This window comes from Mus musculus, chromosome 3 (assembly GCF_000001635.26).
Source record: "Mus musculus strain C57BL/6J chromosome 3, GRCm38.p6 C57BL/6J".
Lineage (NCBI taxonomy): Eukaryota > Metazoa > Chordata > Mammalia > Rodentia > Muridae > Mus > Mus musculus.
Window position 1 is genome coordinate 158,057,658 of NC_000069.6, and position 27,813 is coordinate 158,085,470.

Here is a 27,813-nt window from a genome sequence, read left to right on the forward strand (position 1 = left end):
AGGCAGCTTGAGAAGTGATTATGTTTGTGAATGGAACTGAGATGTCTCATAGTTGCACTGCATTCTGGGAACACAGTAACACCAAAGCACTGACAATGTCTGTGTACAGAATAAGGGAAAGCACTAAAGACTCTTAAGTATTGTGGAAGATTATCATATTAGGGAAAGAAGCTGGATAATCCTTCAGGTGCTTCAGTAGTGAAGCAGTTGCAGTGAGGATGAGTAATGCTGCCAACACTTTTGCTGATCCTCCTTTCTGTATGGTGTCAGAGAGATGTAGGAATATAGACTATAGGCAGATACAGAGTCTATGAACAGTCATGTGGCTCCTCATCTATGTGCTGGGAGGAACCCTTTCGCAGTGAAGATCTCCATTGCCATTGTTCTCACCTCTTGTTGCCACCCTGTAATGTGTGTGGCAGTCACTTAGCCACACTAACAGCTTGAATTCCCCTGTACCTGTTCTGTAATCCTCTAACTTTAGGGCATTATATATATTTACATTTGCAAAACCAGTGGAGTAAGTATTGAAGACTACTCCTGAGATTCTAATCCCAAAGTAAGGACAAGCTACAACGCTCAACAGTGTGGCAGCACCAACAGTGAGTTTAGCCTTTTTCCTACTGCATCTCCTCCACCTCCACATAATAGAAGCACGAGAAGTAGTGTAGGTGATTACACGCATTAACTTAGTACAGTGGTACACCTGCCAGTCTTCAGTCACCAAAGCTCACAGATTGCCCACATTTTAAGGAAAGCTTAGTTATAAAATTAGATTAAGCTCCAAGCACAGGTAGAGAAGTGGACCATGCATTCTGTGAGTTTCTGGATTTCCCAAGTGCTTCTGTTTCTGTTTCTGCTTCTGAGGATGAACAGAGCGTCCTGACCTCACAAAACTTCTTCAGCTACCTTGAACTTTTTGGTAAAATCTGTAAAAGCCTTCAGATGTGGGGAATGGTGATTACATCTTTTTGGAATGTTGAGAATGTTTTTATTTTTGAACCACTTTTAGTGATAAACAAGCAACCTTGATTCCTGATGACCTATTTGATGCCACAAAAACGACCCTCATCACTTCCATCAACTTCAGCAAAAATCAGCTGTGCGAGATTCCACAAAGGTAGGATTGTCCAGTGATCCACTGTTGAGCTGGGCCTTCTGTTTGTTGTGTCTTGACAAATGAATGTTAGTTTCCTGAACTATTAATGTGAGAGAATGCTGCACACTGTGGTTCTACTGTTCTGAGAGATGTACAGGATCTTAAAACTTCCAACCTTACTTTGTGAACTTGGGAAGTGGGTGTTAGAATTATTAGCTCTAAAATTATTCGTCTTATATAATGCAGTATGGCAGGGAGAGTCTTGAGCAGCCACCCAAGTACCAGACCCACAGTGGATCAGAGGGGTTTCACTTGCAGGCTCAGGCTAGAGAAACATGAGTGATTGATTTTTCTCCTTTAGAACTAAAGCCAAAAACATGAACTGCTAGTGTCATCTTCTAGGCAGAGGACCTTCCACTCTAGCCACTAGTTGCTATTTATGTTGTACTTTCTTCTGTTCAGTATGTCATTGTTGGCATTAATTAACAAAATCTTCCAGTTAAAGGAGAAAACTAGTATATTGTTGAACTTCAACAGAGTTTGTTAACTGTCTGCACCCAAATGATGCTGGCAAACGAATGACCTCTCACTATACACAGACTACAGGACAGGATGTGTCCTGGTGAGGAATCGCAGCAGTACAGCTGAGTGTGCTGTTTGTCTGTGACAAGCTGCTCTTAGCTTTCTCACCTATGACATCATGCTCAGTGTCTTAGTAGACACGACACATGGACACCTAACGAAAGCAGATAGAAAATGACAAAGCACAAGGGAACTGATGGAATGGTAAAGACTGCTATATCAAAAGAAAAAATAAGTATAAGAATTGCTTCATAGAACTGCCCAGATTTTCAAATGTTTAAAAGAGCAAACTATAAAATGTGTCACATTTACAGAGAACACTTGGGATGTAGGTCTTGAAGCAAGATAGCCTGTTAGAAAAGCAGAGCTGTCCATCTTTTTGTTCCTGTTGTTGAAGGGCTAGAAAGATGTCTGATTTGATCCCAGATGTACATGGTTTGTTTGGGCAGACGTGGATCATGCCAACTAATGGAGTCAAGATGGAGAGCTGCAGGGGAAGCCCCTGCGTACATAGGCTGTACTTACTACTTTATTCTACAGTCTCATTCTTACACAGTGTGCAATTCTCTTACCAGGGATGCTTGGTGTTTTTCAACAGCAACTTATAAAGTCAAAGAACACAGCACACCTTGCTCTAGAGTATTTCTAAGCATGCTCTTATTCTTATAGCTAAAACTTATAATTCATAATGAGTATTCATAAAGGACTGGATGAAATGGAAGGATGTTGCATGCAGTCTTATCACTGATATATATGTTAATGACATTTTATCTTAAGCTGTTTGGAATTTTATGTGTAATTTGTGTCTTGAATGCTTTATTTACCATATGTATTTACCTATTGGATTCTTTTTGTATTTCCCAACTTCATAAGTAATATTTTTAAAATCTATCTTAGCTGTGTATAAGTAAGTAGGGTCCTTCCTTGTAGCAATTAAAAAAACATACTGTTTCTTTAAGCCAAATTTCCAGAAAAACTACTGTGTTGAGAGATATGACCCTTAGTACATATATACCCAATAACATTTTTAAAGATTGTTAGTTACTCATTGAAGCTCACCGCCTCCCTGCACCTGCATCACCAGCTGTGATGGTCTTCTCTTTCTTTCTCTTTAGTAATGTGGTAGATTTAAAAAAAAAAAAGTTTGTTATGTGGTAGATTATATCAGTCACATAATTAAAATGTTTAAACTTGGTTAGGCTTATTAGAGATGGTCAGTCCTTACACTTGGACCTCCACCGTTTAGGGGTGGCACTTGCCAGACTTAGAAACTGTTTTCAGATATTGTTTTAACCATGATTATATTTAATGCTAATTCAGATAATAAATATTAAAAAAAAATGGATAGATCAAATTAAAAAGTTACTTTCTGTGTATGGATGTTTTGTCTGCATCAGTGAATCACTTAAATGTCTGATGCTTGTGGAGGACAGAGGCGTGTGGGAGCCTCTAAAACTGGAGTCACAGATGGCTGTGAGCTGCCACGTGGGTACTGGGAATCAAAAGTGGGTCCTCTAAAGAGTAGCCAGTACTCTTAACATCTTAGCTTTCTCTCCATTATGCTGTCTAAAATGCTGTGATATCAGTGTCTAACAAAACACTTCATGAATTTAGTTCACTGCCAAAATAAAATGCTATAGAAGCCACCTAGGTCTGATTTTTCTCTTTTGTGTCATGATTTGGTTAAATGTATAATCAGTGAATTTTTAAATTAAACTTCAGTATCCATCCATTGTCAGATTGAAGCCTTGGTCAGTCATGGTAAGGTGGTTTTTAAGATGTTTAGTCTTTGCACAGCCAGTTTCTGAAGTTTCTGTGAGGAAGTAAGGTCCTGTTCTTCCTCTTATCATGGGTTCAGTTTTGAGTAAGTGCTGATATTTAAAATTGTTTTTGTTTCAGGATTGTTGAGCTGAAGGAAATGGTGTTGGATATCAACCTCAGTTTTAACAAGCTTTCATTTATATCCCACGAGTTATGCTTGCTTCAGAAATTGACATTTTTAGATTTAAGGTACTTGATAATTCTGTCACTTGACATCTTAAATGTTATGATTCATCTTTTGAGTTTTTATGTTGTATTTTCTTGGTGAGTATGGAATTTGGTCTTTAGTGTATTAAGTATATTAGGGGAAATGTAAAATTAACTTATTTAGGCATTTTAACTGTCAATTGTAAGTAGCTTATAACTTAAGTGGTGAGATAAAATTATCTAAAGTATTTTTAATCAATATATATTCTTTAGATCCTAAGTAAATTGGCAGTTCGTGCATGGAAACTGTTTCCTTCCTCTTGTTTGTCGCTGAAGTAGATAGTGACTAAGCAGCATGTCCACCCCTCTGAGCAGCCCTGCGGTTGCACCAGGCCCAACCAGGACAGTAGATAGGTCAAGCAGAAGAGCCCTGCCTGGAGCAGAGAGAGAGAACCTACCTTATGCTGTTTGGAAATCATAGCAAGCTAGATTTAAACAAATTCAGTGGGAAGCTAGCAGCTCATAGGGTGATACTGTGCATCCCAGGGTCACAGCATTAACATTGTACTTGTAAACTCTGTTTTTAGGGCCTGCATTTTTGCTAATGCTTCCTGTGGTTAGCTAGAGTACTTTTAGTTGGCATAAAGTACAGTTGAGGCAGGAGGGTGTGCCCTAGTTATGGAGCTTTCACTTCTCTGGGGTAGCAGAGCATAAAGCTGATGGAACAAAAGGAAGGGAGCTCCCCACGGCTGCTGTTTCCTTCTTTTTGCCCCAAGCTCTGTGTATATGTCTCTCTGTGTAACTGTCCCTTAAATCTCTGATAGAAGAATTAAATCTGCTTCCATGTCTCACAGCAGAAAGACTGAAGAAAAAGAATAGGACAGGTGTGAGCTCTGCAGCATAGCGTGAACAGCCGTTGTGCAACATAGCATACACAGCCAGTCGTCATTGTGCAACATAGCGTGTACAGTCAGTCATTGTGCAACACAGTGTATACAGTCAGTCATTGTGCAACACAGTGTATACAGTCAGTCATTGTGCAACATAGCATGTACAGTCAGTCATTGTGCAACACAGTGTGTACAGTCAGTCATTGTGTAACATAGAGTGCACAGACAGTCACTGTGCAATAGAGTGTGTACAGTCAATCATTGTGCATAGAAACAAAAGGCTGCAGGAGACTTGTGTCATTAACTACTACCAACCCCACTTCCTAGGGTCATCCTAAGGAGATCAGATTAATAAGAATTGACAAACATATTTGTGTGTTTTTTATTCTTCCTGGGATTTAAACAGTAAAGGTTTTCAAACTTTAAAAATTGTGTTTTGATTTTCAACCTAGGAATAATTTTTTAAGTTCTTTGCCTGAAGAGATGTCATCACTGACAAAACTGCAAACGATCAATCTTTCCTTTAACAGGTGAGGAAACATCTGGGAGCCAGATAGATCAGAAGCCTTTATTTTTATCATATTTTACTAGCAGATTTTATTTTCATTTAGATTCTACTTGAATGTAATATTGCTTAGAAATCTCATGATTGGTGCTTAGCTGATTTGTTTGTTTTACCACTGCAAGAAACCCATAGTCTAGAAGAAAGATAAACATCTGACTAATTGTGATTGTTGTAGTGGAAAGTGGTGCCTTGAGGTAAACAGATGTTAGCCAGGCACACCTGTCTTTGGCATCTGATAGGTTGGTTTGGACAATGAAGCCTGTGTCTGTGATGGTCAGGAATCTTGAAAGAATGCAAAATGCCCTTGTTCTGGAAGCCTAAACAAAATTAGATCAAGAAAGAGTAACTTCCTGAGGGTGGCCTGTAGACACCTCAAGATATGTTGCCCATCAGTGAGGAGCTTTGCCTCAGCTTTTGCTCATTTTGATTCTTATAATCAATAGTATCTTCTATGTCTGCTGAGTATGTGTTCCAAAATCAGTCTTTAATGGAGGAGCTAGAGAAAGTACCCAAGGAGCTGAAGGGGTCTGCAACCCTATAGGTGGAACAACAATATGAACTGACCAATACCCCCCAGAGCTGTGTCTCTAGCTGCATATCTAGCAGAAGATGGCCTAGTCGGTCATCACTGGGAGAAGAGGCCCTTGGTCTAGCAAAGATCATATACCCCAGTACAGAGGAATGCCAGGGCCAGGAAGCGGGAGTGGGTGGGTTGGGGAGCAGGGCGGGGGTAGGGTATAGGGGACTTTCAGGATAGCATTTGAAATGTAAATGAAGAAAATATCTAATAAAAAATTGTTTTCGAAAAAAAAGGGAAATTTTGATTATAGAACTTAAAGCACACTTAAACAGAGTCATCCATTTTTAAGGGTGATGTAACTCTTGCCCATTACATGAAGTTGTTGTGTTCACATTGTAACAGGTTCAAAGTGTTTCCTGAAGTTCTGTATCGAATCTCCACACTGGAAGCGGTTCTGATCAGTAACAATCAGGTTGGCTCTGTGGACCCTCAGAAGATGAAGCTGATGGAAAATCTGAATACTTTAGACCTTCAAAACAATGACCTTTTGCAGATTCCCCCAGAGCTTGGGAACTGTGTGCAGCTACGGTAACTTCCTTACTGGGGGTTCCCAATTGATTTGTTGATTGCTTTTTTCTTATAGGAAATTGAAATAACAGACTTAATACCTTCTAACAATAATAGTTAAGCAAACACCTCATTTTTCTTTTTAAATTTCACCAGATGTTTTCTGGCATGTATATATCATGATGTATGCATAAACACCATTTCTCTTAGTATTATTCTCTGTATATGCTTATCCAGAATTGCACTGGGGAGAGGGATTTCTGAGGTCACACTACAGGGCACCAACTTTGGAAACCCAGTCCTTATGGTCTTTCTCCACTTGCTTCTCCCTCAGCCCTTACCCTGATCTCAGTAGTAACCATCTTAGTACCCCCTGGGAAGCCTTCCTCCTCTTCACACAGAATCCTTGCTACTGTTCTTTCTGACCCATCTGTTCTAGGTTTTTTTTTTTAGTTGTGTTAAAGCTTCAGTCATTCTAAGCACCTCATTAAGGGCTGGTTAAACAGTAGGTGGAGGGTGAGGGCTGCAGAGCTCAGCTGGAAGATGCTTGATTCTTGAAAGCAGCATGATATGTTTTGGCTGTTTGTCTTAGTGGGGTTATAGTTGTAAAATTTCATCCCTGGCTATTTGGATCCATTTTGAACAGTGAAATGATAAACAAAAGGTACAAATACTTGTTAACTATGCACTGAGTAGGCCATAGGCTGGACGCCTGATTGCAGTGTGATTCCAGATGCTCTATCAGACTTCACAGGAATGAAGTCTTGAAAGACATCAATTTTTTCCTATTCTCAGCATAACCTGCAAATCCAGTGATTTGGGATTACAGACAGATTTGGAGTGGGTAGATTAACAGATAACAGAGTACAGTGAGAGTCAACTGCAATTCTTTTTTTTTTCTAGAAGCTAAGAAAATTAAGTGTATAAGAGTTTCCAAGTGCCGGGTGTGGTGGCACACGCTTTTAGTCCCAGCACTAGGGAGGCAGAGGCAGGCGGTTTTCTTACTTTGAGGTCAGCCTGGTCTACAAAGTGAGTTCCAGGACAGCCAGGGCTACACAGAGAAACCCTGTCTTGAAAAACCAAAAAAAAAAAAAAAAAAAAAAAAAAAGAGTTCCCTAGTAACATGGAAATAGTTGAAGAATTATAGGTGAACCTTTATAATGTTGTGTGAGCCTTTTAATTTTTTTTACATAAAACTTTAGATTATTAAAGTCTTTTGATTGAAGATATTTTACTAATCCCATTAAAAACAAAATAACCAGCCCATAATTTGTAAATTGTAATTGTCTTATTTCCAAATATGGGAGGGCGGACATGTGTGAAAGGCCCTTCTGGTGCAGATACTTACAGCCAACCTTTAGACTGAGCATGGAAACGCCAATGGAAGAGTTTGGGGAAGGACTGAAGAAGCTAAAGGGCTTTGCAGCCCCATAGGAAGAACAACAGTATCAACTAACCAGACCCCCCAGAGCTCCCAGGAACTAAACCACCAATCAAAGAGTGTACATGGGCCGGTCTGCACTCCTCACTACATATGTAGCAGAAGGTTGCCTTATCTGGCATCAGTAAAGGGGGGTGGAGATGTACTTGGTCCTATGGAAGCTTGATGTCAAGAAGGGGGATGCTAGGTGGGTGAGTGGGTGGGTAGAGGAGCACCCTCTTAGAGGCGAAGGGCAGGGGCAGGGGGAGGGGGATCAGGAAGGGAGACAACATTTGAAATGTAAATAAATAATTAATGAAAAATAAAATAAAAAACCCACAAACAGAAAAAAGATAAAAAGAAAGGGACCTTGTAGGGTGTGGAGTGAGCTGTGACTTCAATGTTCTTGGCATGACCCACATCCGTTTGTTCACTCTCTTGCTTAAATCTATTGTATTACCTAGAGTGTGCTTGTAGCAAATCGAGAGGAGACTCAAATCACAGTGCCACCATTCAGCAGCTGTTTATTTTGAATGGGCTTTTGTCTCTCCAGATTTGTATTTCTCTTTAAATTAGAAATATTAATGATACCTATACCATAAGTCTTTTTAAACAAAACCTACAGAGTCAGAGACTATAAACACCTTAATGTGACTTTCATGTGATAGTTAGCCAGTGCTGTTGGACATTGTCATAATTCTAGCTGTTTGCATGCTTAGTTGGACTTTTAAAAGACACATAAGAAAATACACACTTTATTTATAAAATTGCAAACAATAGTTTTATTTCATGAAAAGAAAATCACTAATGGGAAATGTTTGATTTTCCTGTTTCTTCTGTTTAGGACACTACTGCTAGATGGAAATCCATTCCGAGTTCCTCGAGCGGCCATATTAATGAAAGGCACAGCTGCTGTGCTGGAGTATTTGAGAGATCGAATCCCTGCCTGAGTACCGCTGGTTTCTTACTCTGGGCATGGTCACTCGGGATAGGACAGAGCCAGCCTCCAGTGTCCAGGTGTCACTAGACAGTCACTGTTTGGGCTATGGTCGTTCCTACTAAATGTCTACAGTTTGTGAAGTGATGTGAACATTTATAATGTCAACTGCTACAGATTTTAAATGTTTTATAAATTCATTCCTTTATGACACTGCAAGAACTTTTCATATGATTTTTATAATGAAAAAGCAACCATCTTTGTAAATCTGGGTTCCCCCTGGTATCTTTTCATTTTCCATCTTATATGAACTGAGCAAGACTATATAAGGTGTAAAGTCAGCGAACTTTTACTAAATATTATTTTTTGGCATTTAAAAGAAAATCGGACTTTTCGTTGTCCAGGATAGGACTTGCTATGTGGTCAGTGTCAGTGCGTGTTTATGTTTAGGGTTTTGGTTTTGACTTTACATTTTTTTTTTTAATGTTTTCAGTGTCCTTTATTCCAATGTGATACATCTTATTATTTCCACAACGTTGATTCTGAAATCTCCTTACAGTCTGATTAAAACTAGACTGGTAGTTTTACAGTAATTTTCTAAAAAGGAGTTAGATATAGCCAAGCTTGATTTAATAAAAGTCCAAATATAAACATTGTTGTTTACACTGAAATTATCAGATGCAGCTTTTCAGCCGTCCTGGTTCATCATGTGATTGAGTCGAGAGTAGCCAGCTCAGTAGAAGCATGTGTCAGCTCAGTGTCAGCCTGCGTGCGGAGGGTGGAGGTAGAGAACCTATAGGCGGTTGAGGTTGTTGATCTTAGGAAAATCAGTGCTAATAAAGATACATGCTTCGTGTTCATAATAAAAGCTACATTTTTAAGGTATTGGTATAGTGTTTTTGTTTTAAAAAGAAACATATTTTTACCATGTCACAGTTCCTAAGTTCAGAATCTGCTTCCATAGTAAACCAGACATCATGTAATAAGGTGACATTTTATTATTTATACAATAGACTTTTATGTTATTCAAAACACTTTTTTAAATTCTGAAAAAATTGAGTACAACAGAACCTAAAAATGGCTCTGCTATACACCACACAGCGCTATTATCTGTACAAAGCGCATCTGCAGATGCTTCCAGGCTACACCCTACCCCTAACCCATAGTGTCAGAACGTAAGACACAGCTGGAGAGTACAGATCACACTTGCAAAGTCATTGGCTTGGCAGAGTTGAAATACAGGTTAGTGGGACTTTGCACATAAAATTAAACAGCTTTCTTTCAAGGTTGTTATGGTCTCATATGGCAAAAAACCATGAAGTACATTCACAATCTAAGTTAGTAAAGTAGTAAGTGTTTCTTCATTCAGTTTTATTTACACCAATATGTAGTTTAACTAAAAAGTACTGTTAATCATGGTACATTGTTTGTTTTTTTTAACACATACAAAAATGACAATTTTTATATATAATTTTAAGCTGAAAATCACAATTATCTCAAAATATTAATTACAATACAGCCAGTTCAATTAAACATGTCATGGTTTGATTTTCTTTAATATAAAATGGTAAACTTTATTATTAAAGTAAGCAATTTGTTTTGAATTGGCTAGAGTACACCCAAGTAGAAAATCTAAATGTGATGTGTGAGGTGTTTGCTGCCCCTCCCACCCAGTTTGTATACAGCCACCTAGGCTAGCAAAGAGACAGAAAAGGCCCCAGGTTATAAATATTGAGCCTCGTTTGCTAAACTGCCTTGGCTTCTTGGTTCTTCCATAAAAGCTCTACAAAGGGCATGTCCATAGACTGCAGTGAAATGCATGCAATATATACAGCGTGTAGAATTCAGCTCACTGACACACATCAGAATGTCCACATAGACAGCAAAGGATGGACAGAAGGAACACTCACCTGCCACCTGTCATCAGCTAGATGGGAGATTTAGGAATGAGGTCCCAGTTCTGGTTCTGAGGGAAGATTCCTGCGGTTACTGCAGATCTGTTACCCGGGTACTGCACTTATGGTAATGAAGCCAGATCCCATCAGAGAGTATGGTCAAGAGACCCAAAGCTGCGTCACCACTTAGGAATTTCTCTTACGACTTTTTACGAGGATGAAATGTTAACTGGCAAATATGACCTCAAAATTTTTATGTGCTTGACACATAAAACATTTACAGAATAATGAAATACGTTCATCTCCCACAAATTACTGAGGGCAAGAAATCATCAATCTGATAGTTTTGAAAGTGAAAAATAAATTTCATGAGTGTTTAAAAAAAAATCAGTCTGTAGTGTGTTTGTATAATTCTTTACAAACCTCTTGTAAACCCACCATTGTCTTCCATCAGAATTACTTTTCTATTCTTCCATCAGAATTACTTAATGTTTCTTTCCTGAAAAGAATGAGACTGCAGTATGAGTTTCTCATACACAGCTGACGGTGAGGTGCCCTTTCATGGCTGTAAGTAGGAAAGAAAATTCTGGTTTTGTTATAACCTGTAGTGACCTTGCAATGACCTTACTCTTTGAAGTTCAATAGATCTACCTCTGGCTTCCTGCCAGCCCTGGACAGTGCCCCTTCCTTCATGTATAAACAGTTTTACATTCTCAATCTGCCTTTGGTCCCTCACATTCACTGAGTACAAAGAGAACTTAACTGGCTCTTCCAACAAAAGTGCGGTTTGCCTGTCAATTGCCTTTGTCTTTACTCCATCACATCACAGTAAGGCTCGCTCTTCAGAGGAGGGAAGCAAAGGAAATATCAAATTGTTGGGAGCAGAAATACGAACCATTCCTTGCAATCTGTTGACACTGACATCAAAACAAAAGTTTCCTAAGAGTTATACAGCACTCAGCAGTCCTGATCTAAGCCAGATGTCCTCTCCCTGGTCTGAGACCAGTGCGTGCCCTCTGAGTGGAAAAACAAGTATTGAAAATAATATTTATTTCAATAGTACGTTTAGGCAAATACGGAAAGCTCTTTATCTGCCTGAGAGATTCGTCTTGGTTTCTCCAGAGACTTTTCACAAACAAACAAAATCATGTGAGATTTCCCGGCTAACTGTATTTAGTGGAGGCATGGAGAGCTATGAAACAACAATGTGGCTTGTCCACATGTCAAGTACCTTCCTTAGTCTCGCTATCAGGCAGTTTAGCTGACTGCCATGCCCAGGCATTATTCCACCTCAAAACTCCAGCTGTGCAAAACAAACTAGCAAAGAAAAATGTGTGTCTAAAAGACACAAAACCTGAGTTGCAATAAAAGGTTTTAATAAACTTCTTAATATAGGAAAATAACCTATGAACAGCCAAAAATACATTTATACAATACAAGCAGCTTAGTGCTTAAGTGTCTTATTAGACTAAGCAAGAAGATCAATTACATTTGATCGTTTTTCCTAACTATACTTAAGATAACCACATTTTATTTAATATCTATTTCATTCCCCTGAATTCATCAGTTTTTCTTTAAAAAAAAAATCCTACACATATTTGGGTCAGTCTGTTCAATTTCTGACAGTAGACCTGTTGCTTCTGGATACTGAAGCAGTAGAAGGAGCTGCCAATGCCAAGCCATGATGGAACCTAAAGTTTAAAACAAACATTTAATCTTGGGGTTGGGCTTTCTGCATAGTCCTCTTCCCTTTATCCCTACATTCTATTTCTAAAGCATTTCTAAAGGCTTTAGTAGGCCTTTTAGGTCCTAGGAATTGAACCTAGCACCTTGAATCCTAGTCCTTGCAAGATCTTCCCATGTAGCCCAGACTGGCCTCAAACTTGTAATCCTCCTGCCTTTGACCTTCCATTGCTGGAATCATAGGCATACATCATCAAGCCTGATGCAGTTGCTTGCTTTTTCATACTTGATCACAAACTGTCTGAACTGAAGTGCCGCTTCCCCCATACAAGTAGCCATGTCATTTGCTTTCCACCTGAGTCTTTGCTGCTTCTTTCAAGAACTTAGAGCTTGCTTGGCCTCTTTGCCATTTACTTACTGGGAGGAAATCTGCTTAAGTGCCTCTCATCTTGCCATTAGACCCTGACTTGAGGCTCATTTTAGGACATGTGTATTTCCTCAGATACACTGGGTGTTTCTGATAGAAATTGAAAGTTGTCTTCTGTACATCCCTGATAGATGCATTCATATTTTTAACACTTGGAACGGGAAGCCATGGGAAGCCAAAGGTTAAATCCTTGAAGCTGTAGCTGCCTCAAAGGCCTCTGCATGTTTTTCTGTGAGAGCTTTGCTTGGGGATAGGATGGGAAATCAATATAAGAGATAAAACGTATTAGCAAGAGAATTCCAGTCTCTGCTTGTTTTTGTGGCACTTGCCTAAAAAGGATTTTACATTGTGATCAACACTAAAAGAGTTAAATTTTCTCTGCCAACAGACACATTGCCATGGGAACTAATGCAAGAAGATGAAAATATGACAAAGAGTGAAGAATTAAATTGGAAAAAAAATGACAAGGAGTTGATTTTTAAGCCTTTGGAATTTAAAGTGTTACTCATCTGGTGAGATCAATGAAAATGGTCGGAAAGACTTGGCAGATGCAGGAAGAAAGGAAAAAGTAGCAAGCCTATTTGGTTAAAGGAACTCTGTAAAACCTAGTTCCATCCCTGATAAGTTAAGCTTTTCAGATCCTATGTGAATTGTGTGGGTAAGCAGGCAACCTGCAAAAGACTTAAAAGCCCAGCATACCACCTGACAGGATTACCGCATACCTCACGTTATTGCTTGAAGCAGCCTCCCAAGAAAAAGCCAGAGAACATCAACAAAGGCCATGATTTAAAAATTCTCCCCCTTACCCCTGTCAGGCAACCACCTGAGAATTTAGTTTTTCAGGGAAATGAGGATTTAATTTTCTTCACTTGCTCAAAGGCTCCCTGAGCTGTTGTCATCTTCAAGCCAGCCAGCTGGGAAGTTGGCAGTAAGGACCTAGCAGTTTCAACTCTGATATGAGTTGTGGGTCTGCATTTGTGCTCCTGTGAGCCACCCCTCTTATCCTTCCAATTTCCCAAAAAGCTACTTTCATAAGCCTTGTCTATGACAGATCCTAAAATGCACTGTGACATGCAGAAGGTCCAAGGAAGGTCACTCAACTGCTTCTGAGAGCTGATTTCCAAATCACAGTGATGGCTTTCATTTGCCCTCACCTGGTGACCTTTCAAATTCACATGACAAAACGGAACATTACATCTACCAGGCAAGGAGTCTGGACAGTTGGAACTAAGTCACACTAAACTGTGAGCCTCAGTGTCTAACAGCAAATAATCTGACTGAAGCAGCACCCTGCAAAACATTTCTCTAGAAGCCTTGATTTAGCAGTGACCTGTTAGACTCCCTCACTGAAGCCTTTGGCAATGTTCAGAGTCCTTCAGAGACTTCTGGACTCTATGAGGGACCTGGACACTCAGGATAGTAAGCAAGTTGGAACACAAAACCTCGTGTATGCAGACTAAATTTCTTTATATTAATACCACAATGAAGGTCAGGATTGAATAATGTCATGAAGGACAGCCCCATGGAGCTCTGCTGTTACTGAAGGCAGTAGGTAAGGAGTAGGCATCTCTTTCTGAGAGGCAAGCACAACATGAGGTCTTCAGAAGTAGCTATAAAGTTGGCATAATGAATAGATTGCTGCTTCTATTTCTATATATATATATATATATATATATAGTGTCGAAAATCAGACAGTTCATGTCAAGAAGACTAGCTGCCAAGGATTAAACTGAATAGTGACTAGCTTCAAAGACTAACTGGCCTTCTGGGTAAACTTGAGCCCCTCTGAGAGGCCACCCATCTCCTGTATGTAGGAATGTTACCACATTCGTTCCATAAGACAAGAGTTCCACACTATAAGAACTCCAGTAAGGTGCTAAGAACTAACTATGATTCTAGTCCACTTTCTTTTGCATGTGTGACTTTGGGTGTGGATGTACATGTGTGCACGTACCTCTGGAGACCTAAAGTTATTGTCAAATATCTTCCTTAATATCTCTCCACTTTATATATGGGAGCAGGGCCTTCCATTTGAAGCCAGAGCTAATCCAGCTAGCCAGCTTGCCCTGTTGCAGGGGGTGGGGGCGGGGTGTCACTTGTCTCTGCGTTCTTAGACAAGGGATGGCAGGAAGCTGTTATGCCTGCCCAGATGTATAGCTGTTCTGAGGGTCCTGACTCAGGCTCCCATAGTTGTGTGGTCAGTTCTTTACATACTGAGCCATCTCCCAAGGCCATTCTCTATTTTTTCAAACATTTGATTTATTCTCTCCATTTCTTTGGTGGTGATTTAAGAGATTCTCTGTGGTATCTGGTGTCTTAGTGTGACAGACACAGATTACAAGTTTTTTTTTTTTTTAATTTGTCATGTAAAAGTATATCATTAAAAAAGAAAGTCTGTTTTTAATTAACAAAGTATATTTACTGTTTTTCACTGCCCCAAACATTTGGGGATTCTAAAGATTGGCTTAAGAAATGACAGCGTCTGTGGAGCAGGCACTATCAACTTCCTACAAAGTGGACTTTCCATTACTGGCCAATATAGCTGTGGGGTGTGCTTCAGTGACTCCCAACCTAGATATCTAGCATGCTTAAAGTGGTACCTGGAGGTCAGGAAATACTTCAAGTATTTTCAAAACGCAATCTCATTTTTTTATTTTTTATTTTCTTGGAGTTTTTGAGACAGAGTTTCTCTGTGTAGCCCTGGCTATCCTGGAACTCACTCTGTAGAACACATGTGGCCTTGAACTCCGATATCTACCTGCTTCTGCCTCCCAAGTGCACAATCTCGTTTTCAAATGCGGCTATGCTACATGTTTCTGCTAAATATTTTCTAATTTAATGCACAGATACACTAAGTCACTCTAGGTCTTCACCATCACAGGTAGCTGTGTTGTCACACCTGAATGCGTCCTAATTTATTACTGCTGCCCCAACTCTAGACTAATCTGGGGTGGGGGTGGGACTCTAGTTTTAACCTCAAGGAAGTAAAACAAGCAAGCAAGCAAGCAAACAAACAAAAGCCCCTGTTCTCCTTGCCATGTAATACGGTAGCAGGAGAGACTTTATATGGGAACTTGGGGAGTTATCACTTCTTAGCAGCTAATGTGGATAAGGCAGCTGAAATAGTCACTAGGACCAAACACTAATAATCTCAGCTGCTTATGAGGTACCCACAAGGTGTTTACAGGAAACCCTAGTACCAGGAAATCTGTTTGTTTTTTTCTTTTTACTTTTCATCCAATTTTATTATCTTAGGTGCAGTTTAAATTGCATTTCTTGTTGGCCTCTCAGGGTCTTATTTTCTGTACAGACACAGTACCTCAAGGACATAAGTTGAAGCAATAGGCCTTGGCTTTCCAGCCATGAGAAGCCCTATCTCTACATTCTCTCTGGCTTTGTTCCTTGATGGCAGCCTCCCTGAAGGACTAAATTAAAAGGAATGGCAAGCCAGGCCTAATAACTTATCCTGGATGATACTGCCTCCTCTGTCTCTAAAGACTTGTCCTTTCTGCACAATAAACACAGGTGAGAAGCAAGAGCTGGCCTTCTAGAATGTTCTGTATCCACAGTGTGAATCGGTAAAGCTGAAAGGAATCCTTTGCTGCCGTGTGGGAGTGAGGGAGATCGTGAGTATGTGGTCTCTGCTCTCACATTTCTCGAAGACAGCAGTTTGTAGACTTAAGCATCTATCTCCCCACCTGATTGTTTCTTGACAGGGCTTAGTTGTATGTTTAACTGCTGCCACAGTAAAACTTTGAACATATGCCTCTTTTTATTTAATTTAATTGCAAGGGCAACCAGAAAAGGAAAGGCTTAAAAAAATCATTACATTTTTTTTTTAAGTCTTAATACCACAGGCTAGAACTCTGGAAACACTCCCGTCATCACTTCTGTATGGGTTGGGTGTAGCTCAGGGGTGGGGCATCCACATGCTCCACAGGCACAAACTCCTAGGTAGAATGCCTAGAAACAACAGTCCCTGAACTACATATATTCAAACTACAGGTCTGGAAGCACTTAAACAAACAAACAAACAAACAAAGTCTGTACAGTGGTATAGGTGAACATGTTGGGGTATTTATTAAAGTAATTTTAAAAAAGAAAGCCGAAGTCATGATTTCTCATTTTTGAGCTATTTATGACAACCCAGGGCTGTAGAGCCTGAGGTCCAGATTTTGAAGAGATGCGTGAAAATTAAAAAAAAAAGGAATACTAATACCAAAAAGGACAGAGGTGTGTGTTTGTGTGTGTATGTGTAGTTGGTGGGGGATTGGTTCCCACATTTGACTTGTGTTGGGAGGCAGGCACAGGGATGTGCAGGTTGGGCAACCGTATCTAACTGTATGCTTGCTGGAGTCTCTCTTGGTCTGAAGGAATCTTTGAGATCCTATCAAGAGCAAAGTACTTATTGCCAAGTTGAATGTTCCCACAATAAGGCTGTGCAAATGTGTTTGCCAGCTAGTTTAAAACATGAGGAACACTGGGTCAAGATAGGTGGCTGGGGACAGGTTACATAGAGTTTGGGAGAAGCTGGGACTTACCAGCTGCCTGATGATTTTCTCATGAATCAAATTCTGCTATAACAAACACCAAAATAAATAAATAAATAGATAGATAGATAGATAGATAGATAGATACATAGATACATAGATAGATATGAAAGAAAGAAAGAAAGAAAGAAAGAAAGAAAGAAAAAGAAAGAAAGAGGAAGGAAGGAAGGAAAGAAACAGTTTTGCTGATCACGATCACTCATCTATTGTAGAATGTGACACAAACTGGGACAGGGTTAGGGAAGGTGTCAGAGGCCACTTAAGTTAGTGCCAGTTTTTCTTGCAGTTTTCTCTTTCTACACTGAAGGATAACTCCACTAACCAACATGAATAACTCTAACATTCTGAACAGCTAAAAACACAGTCCTGAGCACTTCATACTGCAGAGTAGAAAAGGGTGTTTGCTTTGCGTCAGAGCTGGCAGGGTAGACAGCAAGAGCCTTAATCTTGAAGGGCTTGGTGATCTCAGGACAAGAGGGAATGTGCTAACTGAGAGACTATTCCAGGAACAGAACACTAAGATTACTATGTAGACCAAGAAAAACAAGCAAAAAATACTTCAATGGTTTGTACCAAAATTTGAGTGGCACTACAGTACCAGAGCCACAAGGAAGATTCGGCAGTACTGTGGAACACAGAAGAGCATCTGGGCAGCCTCTCAGCATTGTTCCAAGGTTCTTCCCAGTTCTCATTCTCTTGCTTAGTTCTACAACCAAAAATTTTAGGAGTACATGAAAGTCGGAAAGGAGGATAATGATGAAATAGAGAAGAAAGCAAGTTAAAAGTCAAACGTTTTCCAAAAGAAGAGACCAGTGGTTGGCACTGTTGCGCTTGCTGGCAGGTAACACTGCTCAAGTCCAAGGTGGCTGGGGGATGCTTAGCCTCCTAAAAGGAGCAGAAGTTCACCTGGTGAGCCTTCCTGGTATCATAAAACCAGCAGGCTTGATTGAGGTCACAGCGATTAGTCCCAGCCCCTTAAAGAGGCTGACTAGAATCTGCTCAGAGCTCACTATAGGAGCTGGTGACCTGGTGGCCAGAAGAAAGCAGCTTCCTTTGGAGAATAACACCGGGACTTAAAGTTTTAGTAAGCTTCAGGGAAGAACATTCTGTCATCTGTTTACTCTTGCTGAAAGAGGAGATTAAGTGTTGGCAGAGGGGAGTCTGAAGCTCAAATGGGGATGGTTCTGATGGGATCAGCAAGGGAAAAGCTTGCTGAGGCAGAGGTTACAGTGAAGACATCCTTAGCTTAGATGTGGCTTCCTCCATCAGGACCCAGCCATCAGAGGCCCTGAAATTCTAAATATCTCAGAACCATGTGCACCCTGAAGGTAGTCAATAGTCTGTGCTTGCAATATGTGGATCTTCTGATTGAAAGAGGCTGGGGATGGGTTTACTGTAGGCCTTTCTTGAAACCCAATTCTCACTTTATGCGATGCTTTTTAAAAAAGCATTCTCTATGCAATAAACTCCATTTAGGATAGGCTAATTACTTGTACACATGAATAAAGTGAAAAGTGAGTTTACAGAGGAGTTACTACCAGATGTCAGCCAGAAATGTACATTCAGGCAGGACCTTGATTAGTATTTCATTAAGAGAGGCCATTCAGGTAAACTTGATGCTTAACTTTTGGAGAGATAATTTACAAAGTAAATAATGATGATTTAAAGCAAATATATTGCCACATCAACTGAAGGGAATTGCGGATCAAATAAGGGAGATCAGCACAAAGTATTTGGAAGACTCAAGAAAGCTAAGGAAACTGGAGGATGTGCTTGATGAACAGGTTAGAAAGATCGGAATCACAGCACACTCTGGTCCAAGGGTGAGAGAGAGAGAGAGAGAGAGAGAGAGAGAGAGAGAGAGAGAGAGAGAGAGAGAGACTGACTCTGGAAAGTTGATTCAACCTGAACATTTTAGTACAGAAAGATATAGAATCCACTGGCATCATTTAATCTTAGAGCATAGTTATAATCTTTAATAAAGAGGGTAGAAAGGGCTATTACTAACAACTCCATCAGCTACAAGAACAGCCTGGGAAGATGTGTCTCAACTCTTACATCAAATCTAGGAAGATTCTCTCCATCTAGTGGTGACTCTTTGTAACTACATGCTCCTTAAAAAAAAAAAAGTTTTGTGGGCATGTTCAAATGATTGTAAGGATAGCATGTATCTCAGGCTTGAACCCAGAACCCTAAAAGAAGGAAATTTTGGTGGAAAAGCAACAATAATTTGGCGCTTCCTCAGTTTTATTAGTGGATGGTGGTAACACATCGGTAAGACAGGCCTCCTTACTGGGGAATTCAGGTGGTATATTGTATCTCAGTAAAACGCTCTGTTGACTATGGGTACCTCATTTCTCCTCTGAATTTTTCATGTTCTTTTATGATGTTCTTGTCTCTTCTCCCCACCTTCATATTGTATAAACAATTTAAGCCAACAACCTCCCTAGTCATATTATACAGACAAATGGATCTTTACATTAAATGAGTCTGAAGTCAGCCTTGACCACATACAGTCTTCAATAGACACCTCAGTGGGACTTGAGGACTATGTCCAAGATGGGGTCCGGAGCTTGGTGGTCTCTAAGACACTTAAAACCACAGCTTTGTGAGTTCCACACCATCCTTCATGTCTCTAGGACATTTCTGACAGCATGGCTTCTCCCCAGAAGAAAGTTCTGAACTAATTAAAAGGACATAAATAAAATGTTTTCAAATGGAACAATTGTTCTGTTGTTAAAGGTTTTGGGCAGTTCTGGCATCTTTAGAACACGTAAAAAGGAAGTGAAACTTAGCTTCTTAACAGCACAGGGTTCTGAAAGTCTGAGAAGAAATGGCAAAGAGAGGGGGGAAGTCAGCTTAGAGGATGCCTCCACCCCCAGCAAAAATGAGAATAGTGAATCTAAGGTTTACCACTTAAGGATATACAGCTTGAGCATCAGTCACCCATTCAAGTCAATATTTGTTAAATATGTCACTTACTCTGCTTGTGGCACTAAGGCTGAGGGATTGGTGTGTTCTGGTGTTGCCGTTCAGAAGACATGTAAATGCTTCTTGTTTTTTTTCTGTCCCTCTGTCTCTCTGTGTGTCTTTGTCTCTGTCTCTCTCTCTCTGTCTCTCTCTCTTATAACACAGACCAAGCAGCCAGGGGCTCAGGCAGAGTGAAGGCTACACCATGTCCGTGGTACTGACACACAGAAGTTTTCCCATTAAGATTAAGAAAGCCTTCATGCTCACTGAGGCAGGACTCCGAAGGCCAAGCATGATTGGTAACTTGGAAAGGCGTCTGGGAGAGGAAGCCTGCTAGCGGAACCAATGTGTACCGAGGTGGTGAATCACTGGGATACACAGAAGTAAAAGAACACCTAGTCTGTGTGTTCTTTTCAAAGAAAAGATACAAGCTGGTACAATAATCAGAGGCCTCAGCTCTCCTGAAGGAAAACAGTTTGATTTGTGAATATGTGCAATCTAATGGCATAAACAGGCTGTGACAGTGTTCTTAAACCCACAGGGCAATACACAGGCAAAAATATTGTTCCCCGTTTACTGCCTTTCTTTTTTGATTGATGGATTAATTGATAAGAGACAGGGTCTCACTATATGGCTCTGACTGTCCTGGAACTTACTATGTATACCAGGTTGGCCTTGAGCTCATAGATAGTCACCAGCTCTTGCCTCCTGAGTTCTGATTAAAGGTGTACACCCCTACACTGGGATGTTTACTGCCTTGCTGCGTGGCCGGTTCTAACACTGGACTCTGAAAGTGTGCTCTAGAGGTGGTGGGTACAGGAAAGACCTTCTCTTGTGCCTGTGTCTGTTATGATTTTATCATCTACTAATGCCACAGCATGGAGCTGAACACTAGGTCAGATTGGGGGACAACTGTCTTCATGACAACCCTTCCTCCAAAATCCAAGAGATTCTTGGTTCTATTTCCCTTGTCCAAAAATATCTTCAGTCCAGCCATGATCCGCTTGTCAAATGTCTTTTTAAGTCCCAACAAATGCTTTAAATGCTCTACCAGTGGCCCTAGGACCCAGTAGGAAGAAATGTATAGAGAGAGCTCCAATTAAAGTACTGTTCCAATCCAGACAGAGTTGATGCCATCAGCCCTGGCATGGGGTAAGGGCAGAGACAGAGGACTCACCATACCCGCCTCATTCTGTCTGCAGCTTCTCTTTCCTCCCAGCTATGATGTTTTGTGCAGAGGAGAGACTGTACTGTGTCCCCAACAGGCCTGATGCACGGGGGTGCCCAGCAGATAATTGTCATAAAATTTATAATCACTGCACTTTGTTTTTGTGACAGTCTGCAAAGTCATGTCTCTTGATGCCTTGACTGTATAACATATCTTCCATTACTGAGATCAGCTACCCTATTGCGAAGGAGTTTGCTGTTGAAAACAATATTATGTTAGTTTTCTCGAGGTGAGAGATGCCTGCCTATCTGTACAACCATATGCTCATTGTTTTATTTTAAAATAGGGGATGGGGATCAACACTACAAATAATACACTTGTTCAAAATGAGAGAACAAACTTTTCAAGGGAAGGAAATTTGAATGATCCTTTTAAACCCCTTTTCCATATCCATTCATATAAACAAATGATACTAGCTTAAACGATAAAACAAGAGCCTTTTTTTAATAAAGGAGGGAAAATTATGCTATATTTGGAAATTCATGTGCTGGGGACTGGCCTACTGCTTCAGCCTTGGCCAGCTCTATATAGGATTTTAGCATTTTCTACATTTCCCAATATTTAATTTGTTATGGTGCTACCATGAACCAAGTTGTGCCAAAATAAGACTGTATCTTGAAAATTTGGAAGAAACGGCTATACCCCACATCTCCTGGCTGCTTGCACATGCTGGGTCCAGGTCTGTCATTTTAAAAAGTTTTTTCTTACTTAGGGTGATGTCAAAGAATCCACCTGCAGAACCCAGGGAGTCAAGGTGTCCCTAAAGTTGAAACTATATCTCCTTATTTCCCCCCAAAAAATCAGCTCCTAGGAAAAATCAAGACAATCATAGAGTGAAAAAGCAAAGGGACCCACATTCCTTTGTTTTCACTGTTGGTTTTAAAGTAAAACCTTGAAGTGTTTTTTCCTCTTCATTCTTTCTTTCTTTCTTTCTTTTTTCTTTTTTTTTTGTTTTTGTTTTTTTCGAGACAGGGTTTCTCTGTGTAGCCCTGGCTGTCCTGGAACTCACTCTGTAGACCAGGCTGGCCTCGAACTCAGAAATCTGCCTGCCTCTGCCTCCCGAGTGCTGGGATTAAAGGCATGCGCCACCACTGCCCGGCTCTCTTCATTCTTTCAAAACTCTTGAATGCTTTAGGGTGGAAGGCAGGTGCTTCTGTCCTCACAGGAGAGTGTCTGTGGATAATTTTCTCACAGTGTTAAAGGTTGGGAAGACTACTAGGTACCCCAATATGCATAAAAGCAGCTCAGAGAAAGTCTCCCAGTATGGCAAAAACCTAACACTGAGAACGGAGAGGCAACAGTGAAAATAAGCAAAGATGTGGAAAGGTGGCTTCGTTAAGGCACCGCCACCCTCACACATCTTTGTGCATGAGCTGTTTGCTGCTGTCAGCAACATGGTAAGCACTGACTCTTCCCTAGGAGAGTTGCTCTCAAGCTGGGGCAGAAGCCCCCAGTTGATATTCTGGGTCTTCTGGCAGCTGGAGCTCTGGAGGCTTGTCTCAGTGGGTTGGAAACAACACTCACCTCCACTGGACAGCAAGGGTGGGTAGGGCATGAGTCTACAGAAAGACAACAGCTCTGAGAGGAGACTAGCTTTGCATGTTAGACGCAGACATGTCTCCAGATGCGTCATAACAGAGATGGAAACACAGTAGTGTCTGCCTTTGTCTTGTACATGGGTGTGGTGGGAAACTCACTGAATCCTGTTGACTAAAATGGAGCCATACAGATGTGCAGGAGAGTCAACATTCATATTTCTTGTAACATTGTCTATGTGTGTCCCACAGAGCACACCCAATTTCCCTTAGCCCACATTCTATTTGATTGACATAGCATGTTTTCAGGGGAAGCCAGGCTAATGCTCCAAGTAAGGAAAGAGTGCCTCTCCTAGGTTTGCTAGGAAAAAAGTTTATGAAAGTAGTCTTAAATCTAGAAAATTCACCAAAGTCCTAACTGGGTCAAGAAGTTACACCCATGAGACGGATGTGGCTACATCACTGACTGGCATTTGAATATTTGGTTAAGCTGTGGAAAGATGAACATTTCTGCTGCAGAGTTTTCCCTGACCCTTCAACCTGGGTGTCTGTACTAAACAGCTATCTTAGCTGACTGGACTTCATTATTTTCCTAACTTGTTACTTTTTGCTGATCTAGTGTTCCAGGGAATCTGTGGGTGGGTTGCCATTTCATGGATTAGTCAAGCATGTTATGAGTGGTTCAAATAGCAGTCTGATACCAATATGAATTTTGATCTGATTAGGTCATATTCTTTCTCTCCATAGAAATGTGTTCACTGGAATAAACATAGTAGATCTTCCTGCCAGGGAGAAGCAGAAAATGACGATGACAACTCAGACCCAGTGTGAAGAAGAACTGAGAAGAACACTGTTTTCCAAACATTTACACTGTGGTGAGCACTCTAGACAGGTTTGGGGACTAAAAACTAAGAGTTTCTGGGTTTTTCCATCTAATATTTTGGAAAATTCAGAAACTTTTCTCTTGATATTTGAATATGTAAATCAAACTTCTTTGTCGTTATTCTAACTTCTGTCCTCTCTCTTTGCCTCACACGCATTGCAAGAAGTAGCCCAATCCCACTTTTAAGGAGAGAGTGGCAGCAATATTTTGTTTGCATGGACTCATCTCTGAACACAAGGCAGTGCTAGTCCACAACCCTGATGCAGAGGTCTTGTCTATGGAGGCAGCGTTCCAAGGCAAAGCCTAGACAATTCTAAGGGACAGGCACAGTTTCACAAGCTTCAAGTCAGCATGACATGTGTTTTGAGGGTCTGTGTTGCCTGGCAGTCAAGAGTCACCTAAGCAAAGTGTTTATGACAAAATACTGTCTGCCTTGTGACTCATTTAAAAAAATGCCCCTTTATGACTATCTATCTTGCAACCCCCACAGATGTTGGCTACTAATTGTCAGTATTTGTTCTTTTTACCTCTAATGTCTCCAACCTACTCCATATTGCCCTATTGATCCATGTCTATAAGCAGCTTCCTCAGCAGGAAGATCGAGGACCTATCAAGAGGTAGAAATTTTATGATGCCACTGGGGACTTCTTTTTTGGAGACTTTTCTTTTTCTTTCTTTGCTTTTTACAGCATACTCTTGACTTTTATGTTTGATGTTAACATGAACCGGATTTTAGTTTCAGGCAGCAAATTAGTTACTCAAAAACAAAAAGTCAAATATCTGTAGATCAACAAATTATTGGCTCGGGTAGCCTTTAAAATCAATGAGAAGCCCCCCACAACTGATTAGTGATTCCATTGAGTTAACCTAAAACAGAAAATGCCCCTCTGTGTGACCATCTATCTACCTATCAGTGTGTAGCATTGACTATATCCACACTTTCCCAAGAGGCCAGCAAGCTCTCTTTTTCCTTTCTTCATGGCTGGACCTCAGAGAAGGAAGTATCAAAGCAAGACCTCATGCAATGCTATCTATCAAGGAGGGAGCTTCATCCTCTCAGCTGAAGGCCTCAGGAGCATTTGATGCTCTGACACAAGAAATTTCCTGGGGAGCCCTCCATTTGGCTGCCTCCTGCCTCTCCTGTAGAAGGTTGTGTAGCCTTGATGGCTGCTTTCTGAGTGTTGCAAGCTACCATACTGCTCTGAGCTTGTCTTGCTTCTCTTAACTAAGGCTGAGCCCAGAACATCTGTTATAGTGATGTGCTGTGAGTTTTTGACACAGAAAATTAGGCTTTGAAAAACACTTCTCATTAAATGCTCTCAATATATTAAAATACACATGATGGCTGCTTCCGTGTAAAAAGGTCAATCTAGAATCAGCAGCTAATTGTCCAAGTCTATAAGACTACGGTATTGTGTCACCCTGGCATAAATCAAGACCAGAGCTAGTGCACTCCTTGGTAAATGAAGTAACATTTTTCTCCGACAAATTCTATGCCAAAAAAACCACTGTACTTCTAATAAGTGGCACTCATTTTAATAGATCCTACAAAAATACAATATTTTCAATGTCCTCATAAAACAAACTTACAAATATTATCCTCAGAGCTCTGGTGACATCCACATGTGATTTTATTGTAAAATTCTATAGAATATTTAAACACTACTATATGAGATAAATTTATTGTATAAAAAGTGATGTAGATATATGAGGGAGTTTATACAACCAATTATGGAAAGTTGATCTAAAATTTCAAATTAATATTTTAATCAAATTGATGACTAATATAAAAAGAAATATTTTAAAGGATTGTAAAATAAATTTTGAATTCTTACAAAGGAAAACAGATTGTAAAAGTGCATTAACTAGGCTGTTTTCACTGTCTAGTATGAATGAATTCATGTTTATGTTCCTTAAAACTTTTTATTTGGAGAAAAAACATTTTGTCTATTTCTGTCCACAAAAAAAACCCCCAGGAATTAAGATTAATGATATCAGTAGACCACAGCTCTGAGAAATTATATCTGAAGTTTCATATTTCAATACCAAAGTTTTGAAACCACCATAGCGTTCCAACAAGTCTTTCTCTATAATAAATGTTATCAATTCCCAAAATTCATTTAAAATGATTTAAAAGTAGCAAATTAATTAAATCAGCACACAGATAAGTTCCACATTTACAGTAAAGGAATCACAGGGGCCACAGTTTATAGTCAACATAACCCGAGGAAACAGAACATTAAAGCATTAAGCCTTTCCCGCCACCCATCGCTCACTGCACGTGGTTTTGCTGAAGAGACTGACCCGCAGCCACCTGTGGTCTGTCTCTGAAGTCAGCTTGTGTCCTCTTAATTAGCTAAAGGCATTGAACAGATTTACCTTCTCCGGTTTTTTTACTCAGGTCCCAGAGATTAATGGATAATTTATGAATCATTTCACTCTACTATGGGAATTTAGCAAATGGCTATGGAACCAAATATAAATACTTTATACTTTATGTACAGTTGCTTCCATAAGGCGTAATCATGTAATTTTTATTGAAAAAGATTCAATATAGTAAAGTCTTATTTTAAGATATATTTTCTTTCTCAATCCAAGATGTTTACGAAAATATCGTTTTTCTATATTCTTTTTTGTATATATGCCAACATATACCTTGTGCTAGAAATACTTTATGGGGATTACAACTCTTTATATACATTTTTTGAGGCAGTATTTCTGATGGAGAGCAGAATTTGTAAAGAGCTTGTGTGTGCTTCCGTGCTCCGAAATTATAGGAAATCCACTTTGAGAGGACAACTTATTTGATTAAAAAACAAAAACAGAAATAAAACTGCACCAATGCACAGCCAGAGGCTGCCGCTGGAACTGATACAGAACTGCGCGCAAACGCCATGTTTATAAGTAACATTTTTCAGGGTGGAAGGCTAACATACACTATTATACACCTGGCACTGATGTTTGCCATTGGTCCAGCAACTGGCAAAATTTGTTTCTATGTATAAATTTATTTTTAAACATTAGTTCTGGCCTGACATATCTTCACTATTTATAAAAAACATTTAGACAGTGAGCTCACGTTGAATAACTAGGTCTACTGTGTTCTGGAAGCTCTTCAGTAGTAAAACAGCCTTTTCATGTTCCATATGCACAAAACTGTGTCCATTTGCCTAAAAACACAAGAATGAAACAGGTCAGTCAATACAAACAGTTTACCCCCTCTGTACCACTGTAATTACAGGGCTCCAAAGAGCACAGCAACAAGATGATAAGATCCAGAGTGAAGTGGCTTCCTTGCTTGTGTGTGATCATAATGTCCTACTGAGTCAGATCAGTCATATTTACTTACAACACAGCAGTTCTACTGCATTGCTCTGGGTTTTGTCATTGGGGTTTTGCTGTGCTAGAGATAGAAGTCAGGTCCTGGTACATGCTGGGCAAGCCCTCTGTAGCAGAGCCATGCCCCAACCTCGTGGCTCCCGTTTGTTTGTATGAGTTCCTAGTTGAGGTGGCACTTAGTTGACACTATTACTTGCATAAACTCACCAGTATATTTTTAAAATAATTTTTATTTTCATGTATGTATATCCATCTTTGTGAATACATGTCATATGTATGTGGGAGCCTGTGGAGGCCAAAAGAGGGCATTGGACCCCTGGAAATGGTGTTATAGGTGGTTAGGCACTGCTTGGCATGGGTGATAGGAACCAAACTCAGGTTCTTTGTAAGAGCAGCAAGGCTCTTAACCACTGAGCTGTCTCTTCAGCTCTAAGTCAGACATTTTAATCTTGCAAAATGTAAGTGAACACTTATGGCACTATTTAATCTTATTTTGACCTACTGAAAAATAGTTGATTTATATATTCTTTAAATTAAAACAGTCTATTAGTAAATGCTAGTGTTTGCATTATTTGCACATTGGTTTTTAACCCAGTTCAATGAATCCATGTTTTAGGACTAAAGTCCAGCGACATTAGTCACAGAGAAAGCCTGCAGTATTCTAGCTAAGGGTCATCCAGCAAGACATCAAACTTCATTTAAAATGTAATTAGTCTGTTGGAATTCCAGCTGGTTACTGCTGTCACAAAATGTAT

General features: G+C 40.0%; 2 protein-coding genes across 23 annotated transcripts in view; one reads left to right on the forward strand and one right to left on the reverse strand.

The window, feature by feature from the left end:
- The window catches only part of Lrrc40 (leucine rich repeat containing 40), a 30,409-nt gene extending 20,976 nt beyond the window's left edge, over positions 1-9,433 (forward strand). For all 5 annotated transcript variants that reach the window (NM_024194.6, NM_001289524.1, NM_001359763.1 and 2 more), the window contains 5 exons: positions 1,013-1,120; positions 3,581-3,691; positions 4,992-5,069; positions 6,027-6,212; positions 8,456-9,433. In NM_024194.6, coding sequence (NP_077156.2) covers positions 1,013-1,120; positions 3,581-3,691; positions 4,992-5,069; positions 6,027-6,212; positions 8,456-8,561 — 589 coding nt within the window. In that variant the 3' untranslated portion in view covers positions 8,562-9,433. The remainder of the gene's footprint in view (positions 1-1,012; positions 1,121-3,580; positions 3,692-4,991; positions 5,070-6,026; positions 6,213-8,455) is intronic.
- Positions 9,434-9,528: 95 nt separating this feature from the next.
- Positions 9,529-27,813, reverse strand: part of Lrrc7 (leucine rich repeat containing 7) — a 494,798-nt gene continuing 476,513 nt past the window's right edge. For 11 of the 18 annotated variants that reach the window (XM_006501512.4, XM_030252624.1, XM_006501510.4 and 8 more), the window contains one exon: positions 11,803-26,889. In XM_006501512.4, coding sequence (XP_006501575.1) covers positions 26,782-26,889 — 108 coding nt within the window. In that variant the 3' untranslated portion in view covers positions 11,803-26,781. Of the gene's footprint in view, positions 26,890-27,813 lie in introns of all 18 variants that reach the window. The other 7 variants (NM_001370782.1, NM_001370781.1, NM_001291453.2 and 4 more) reach the window with 3 other exon arrangements.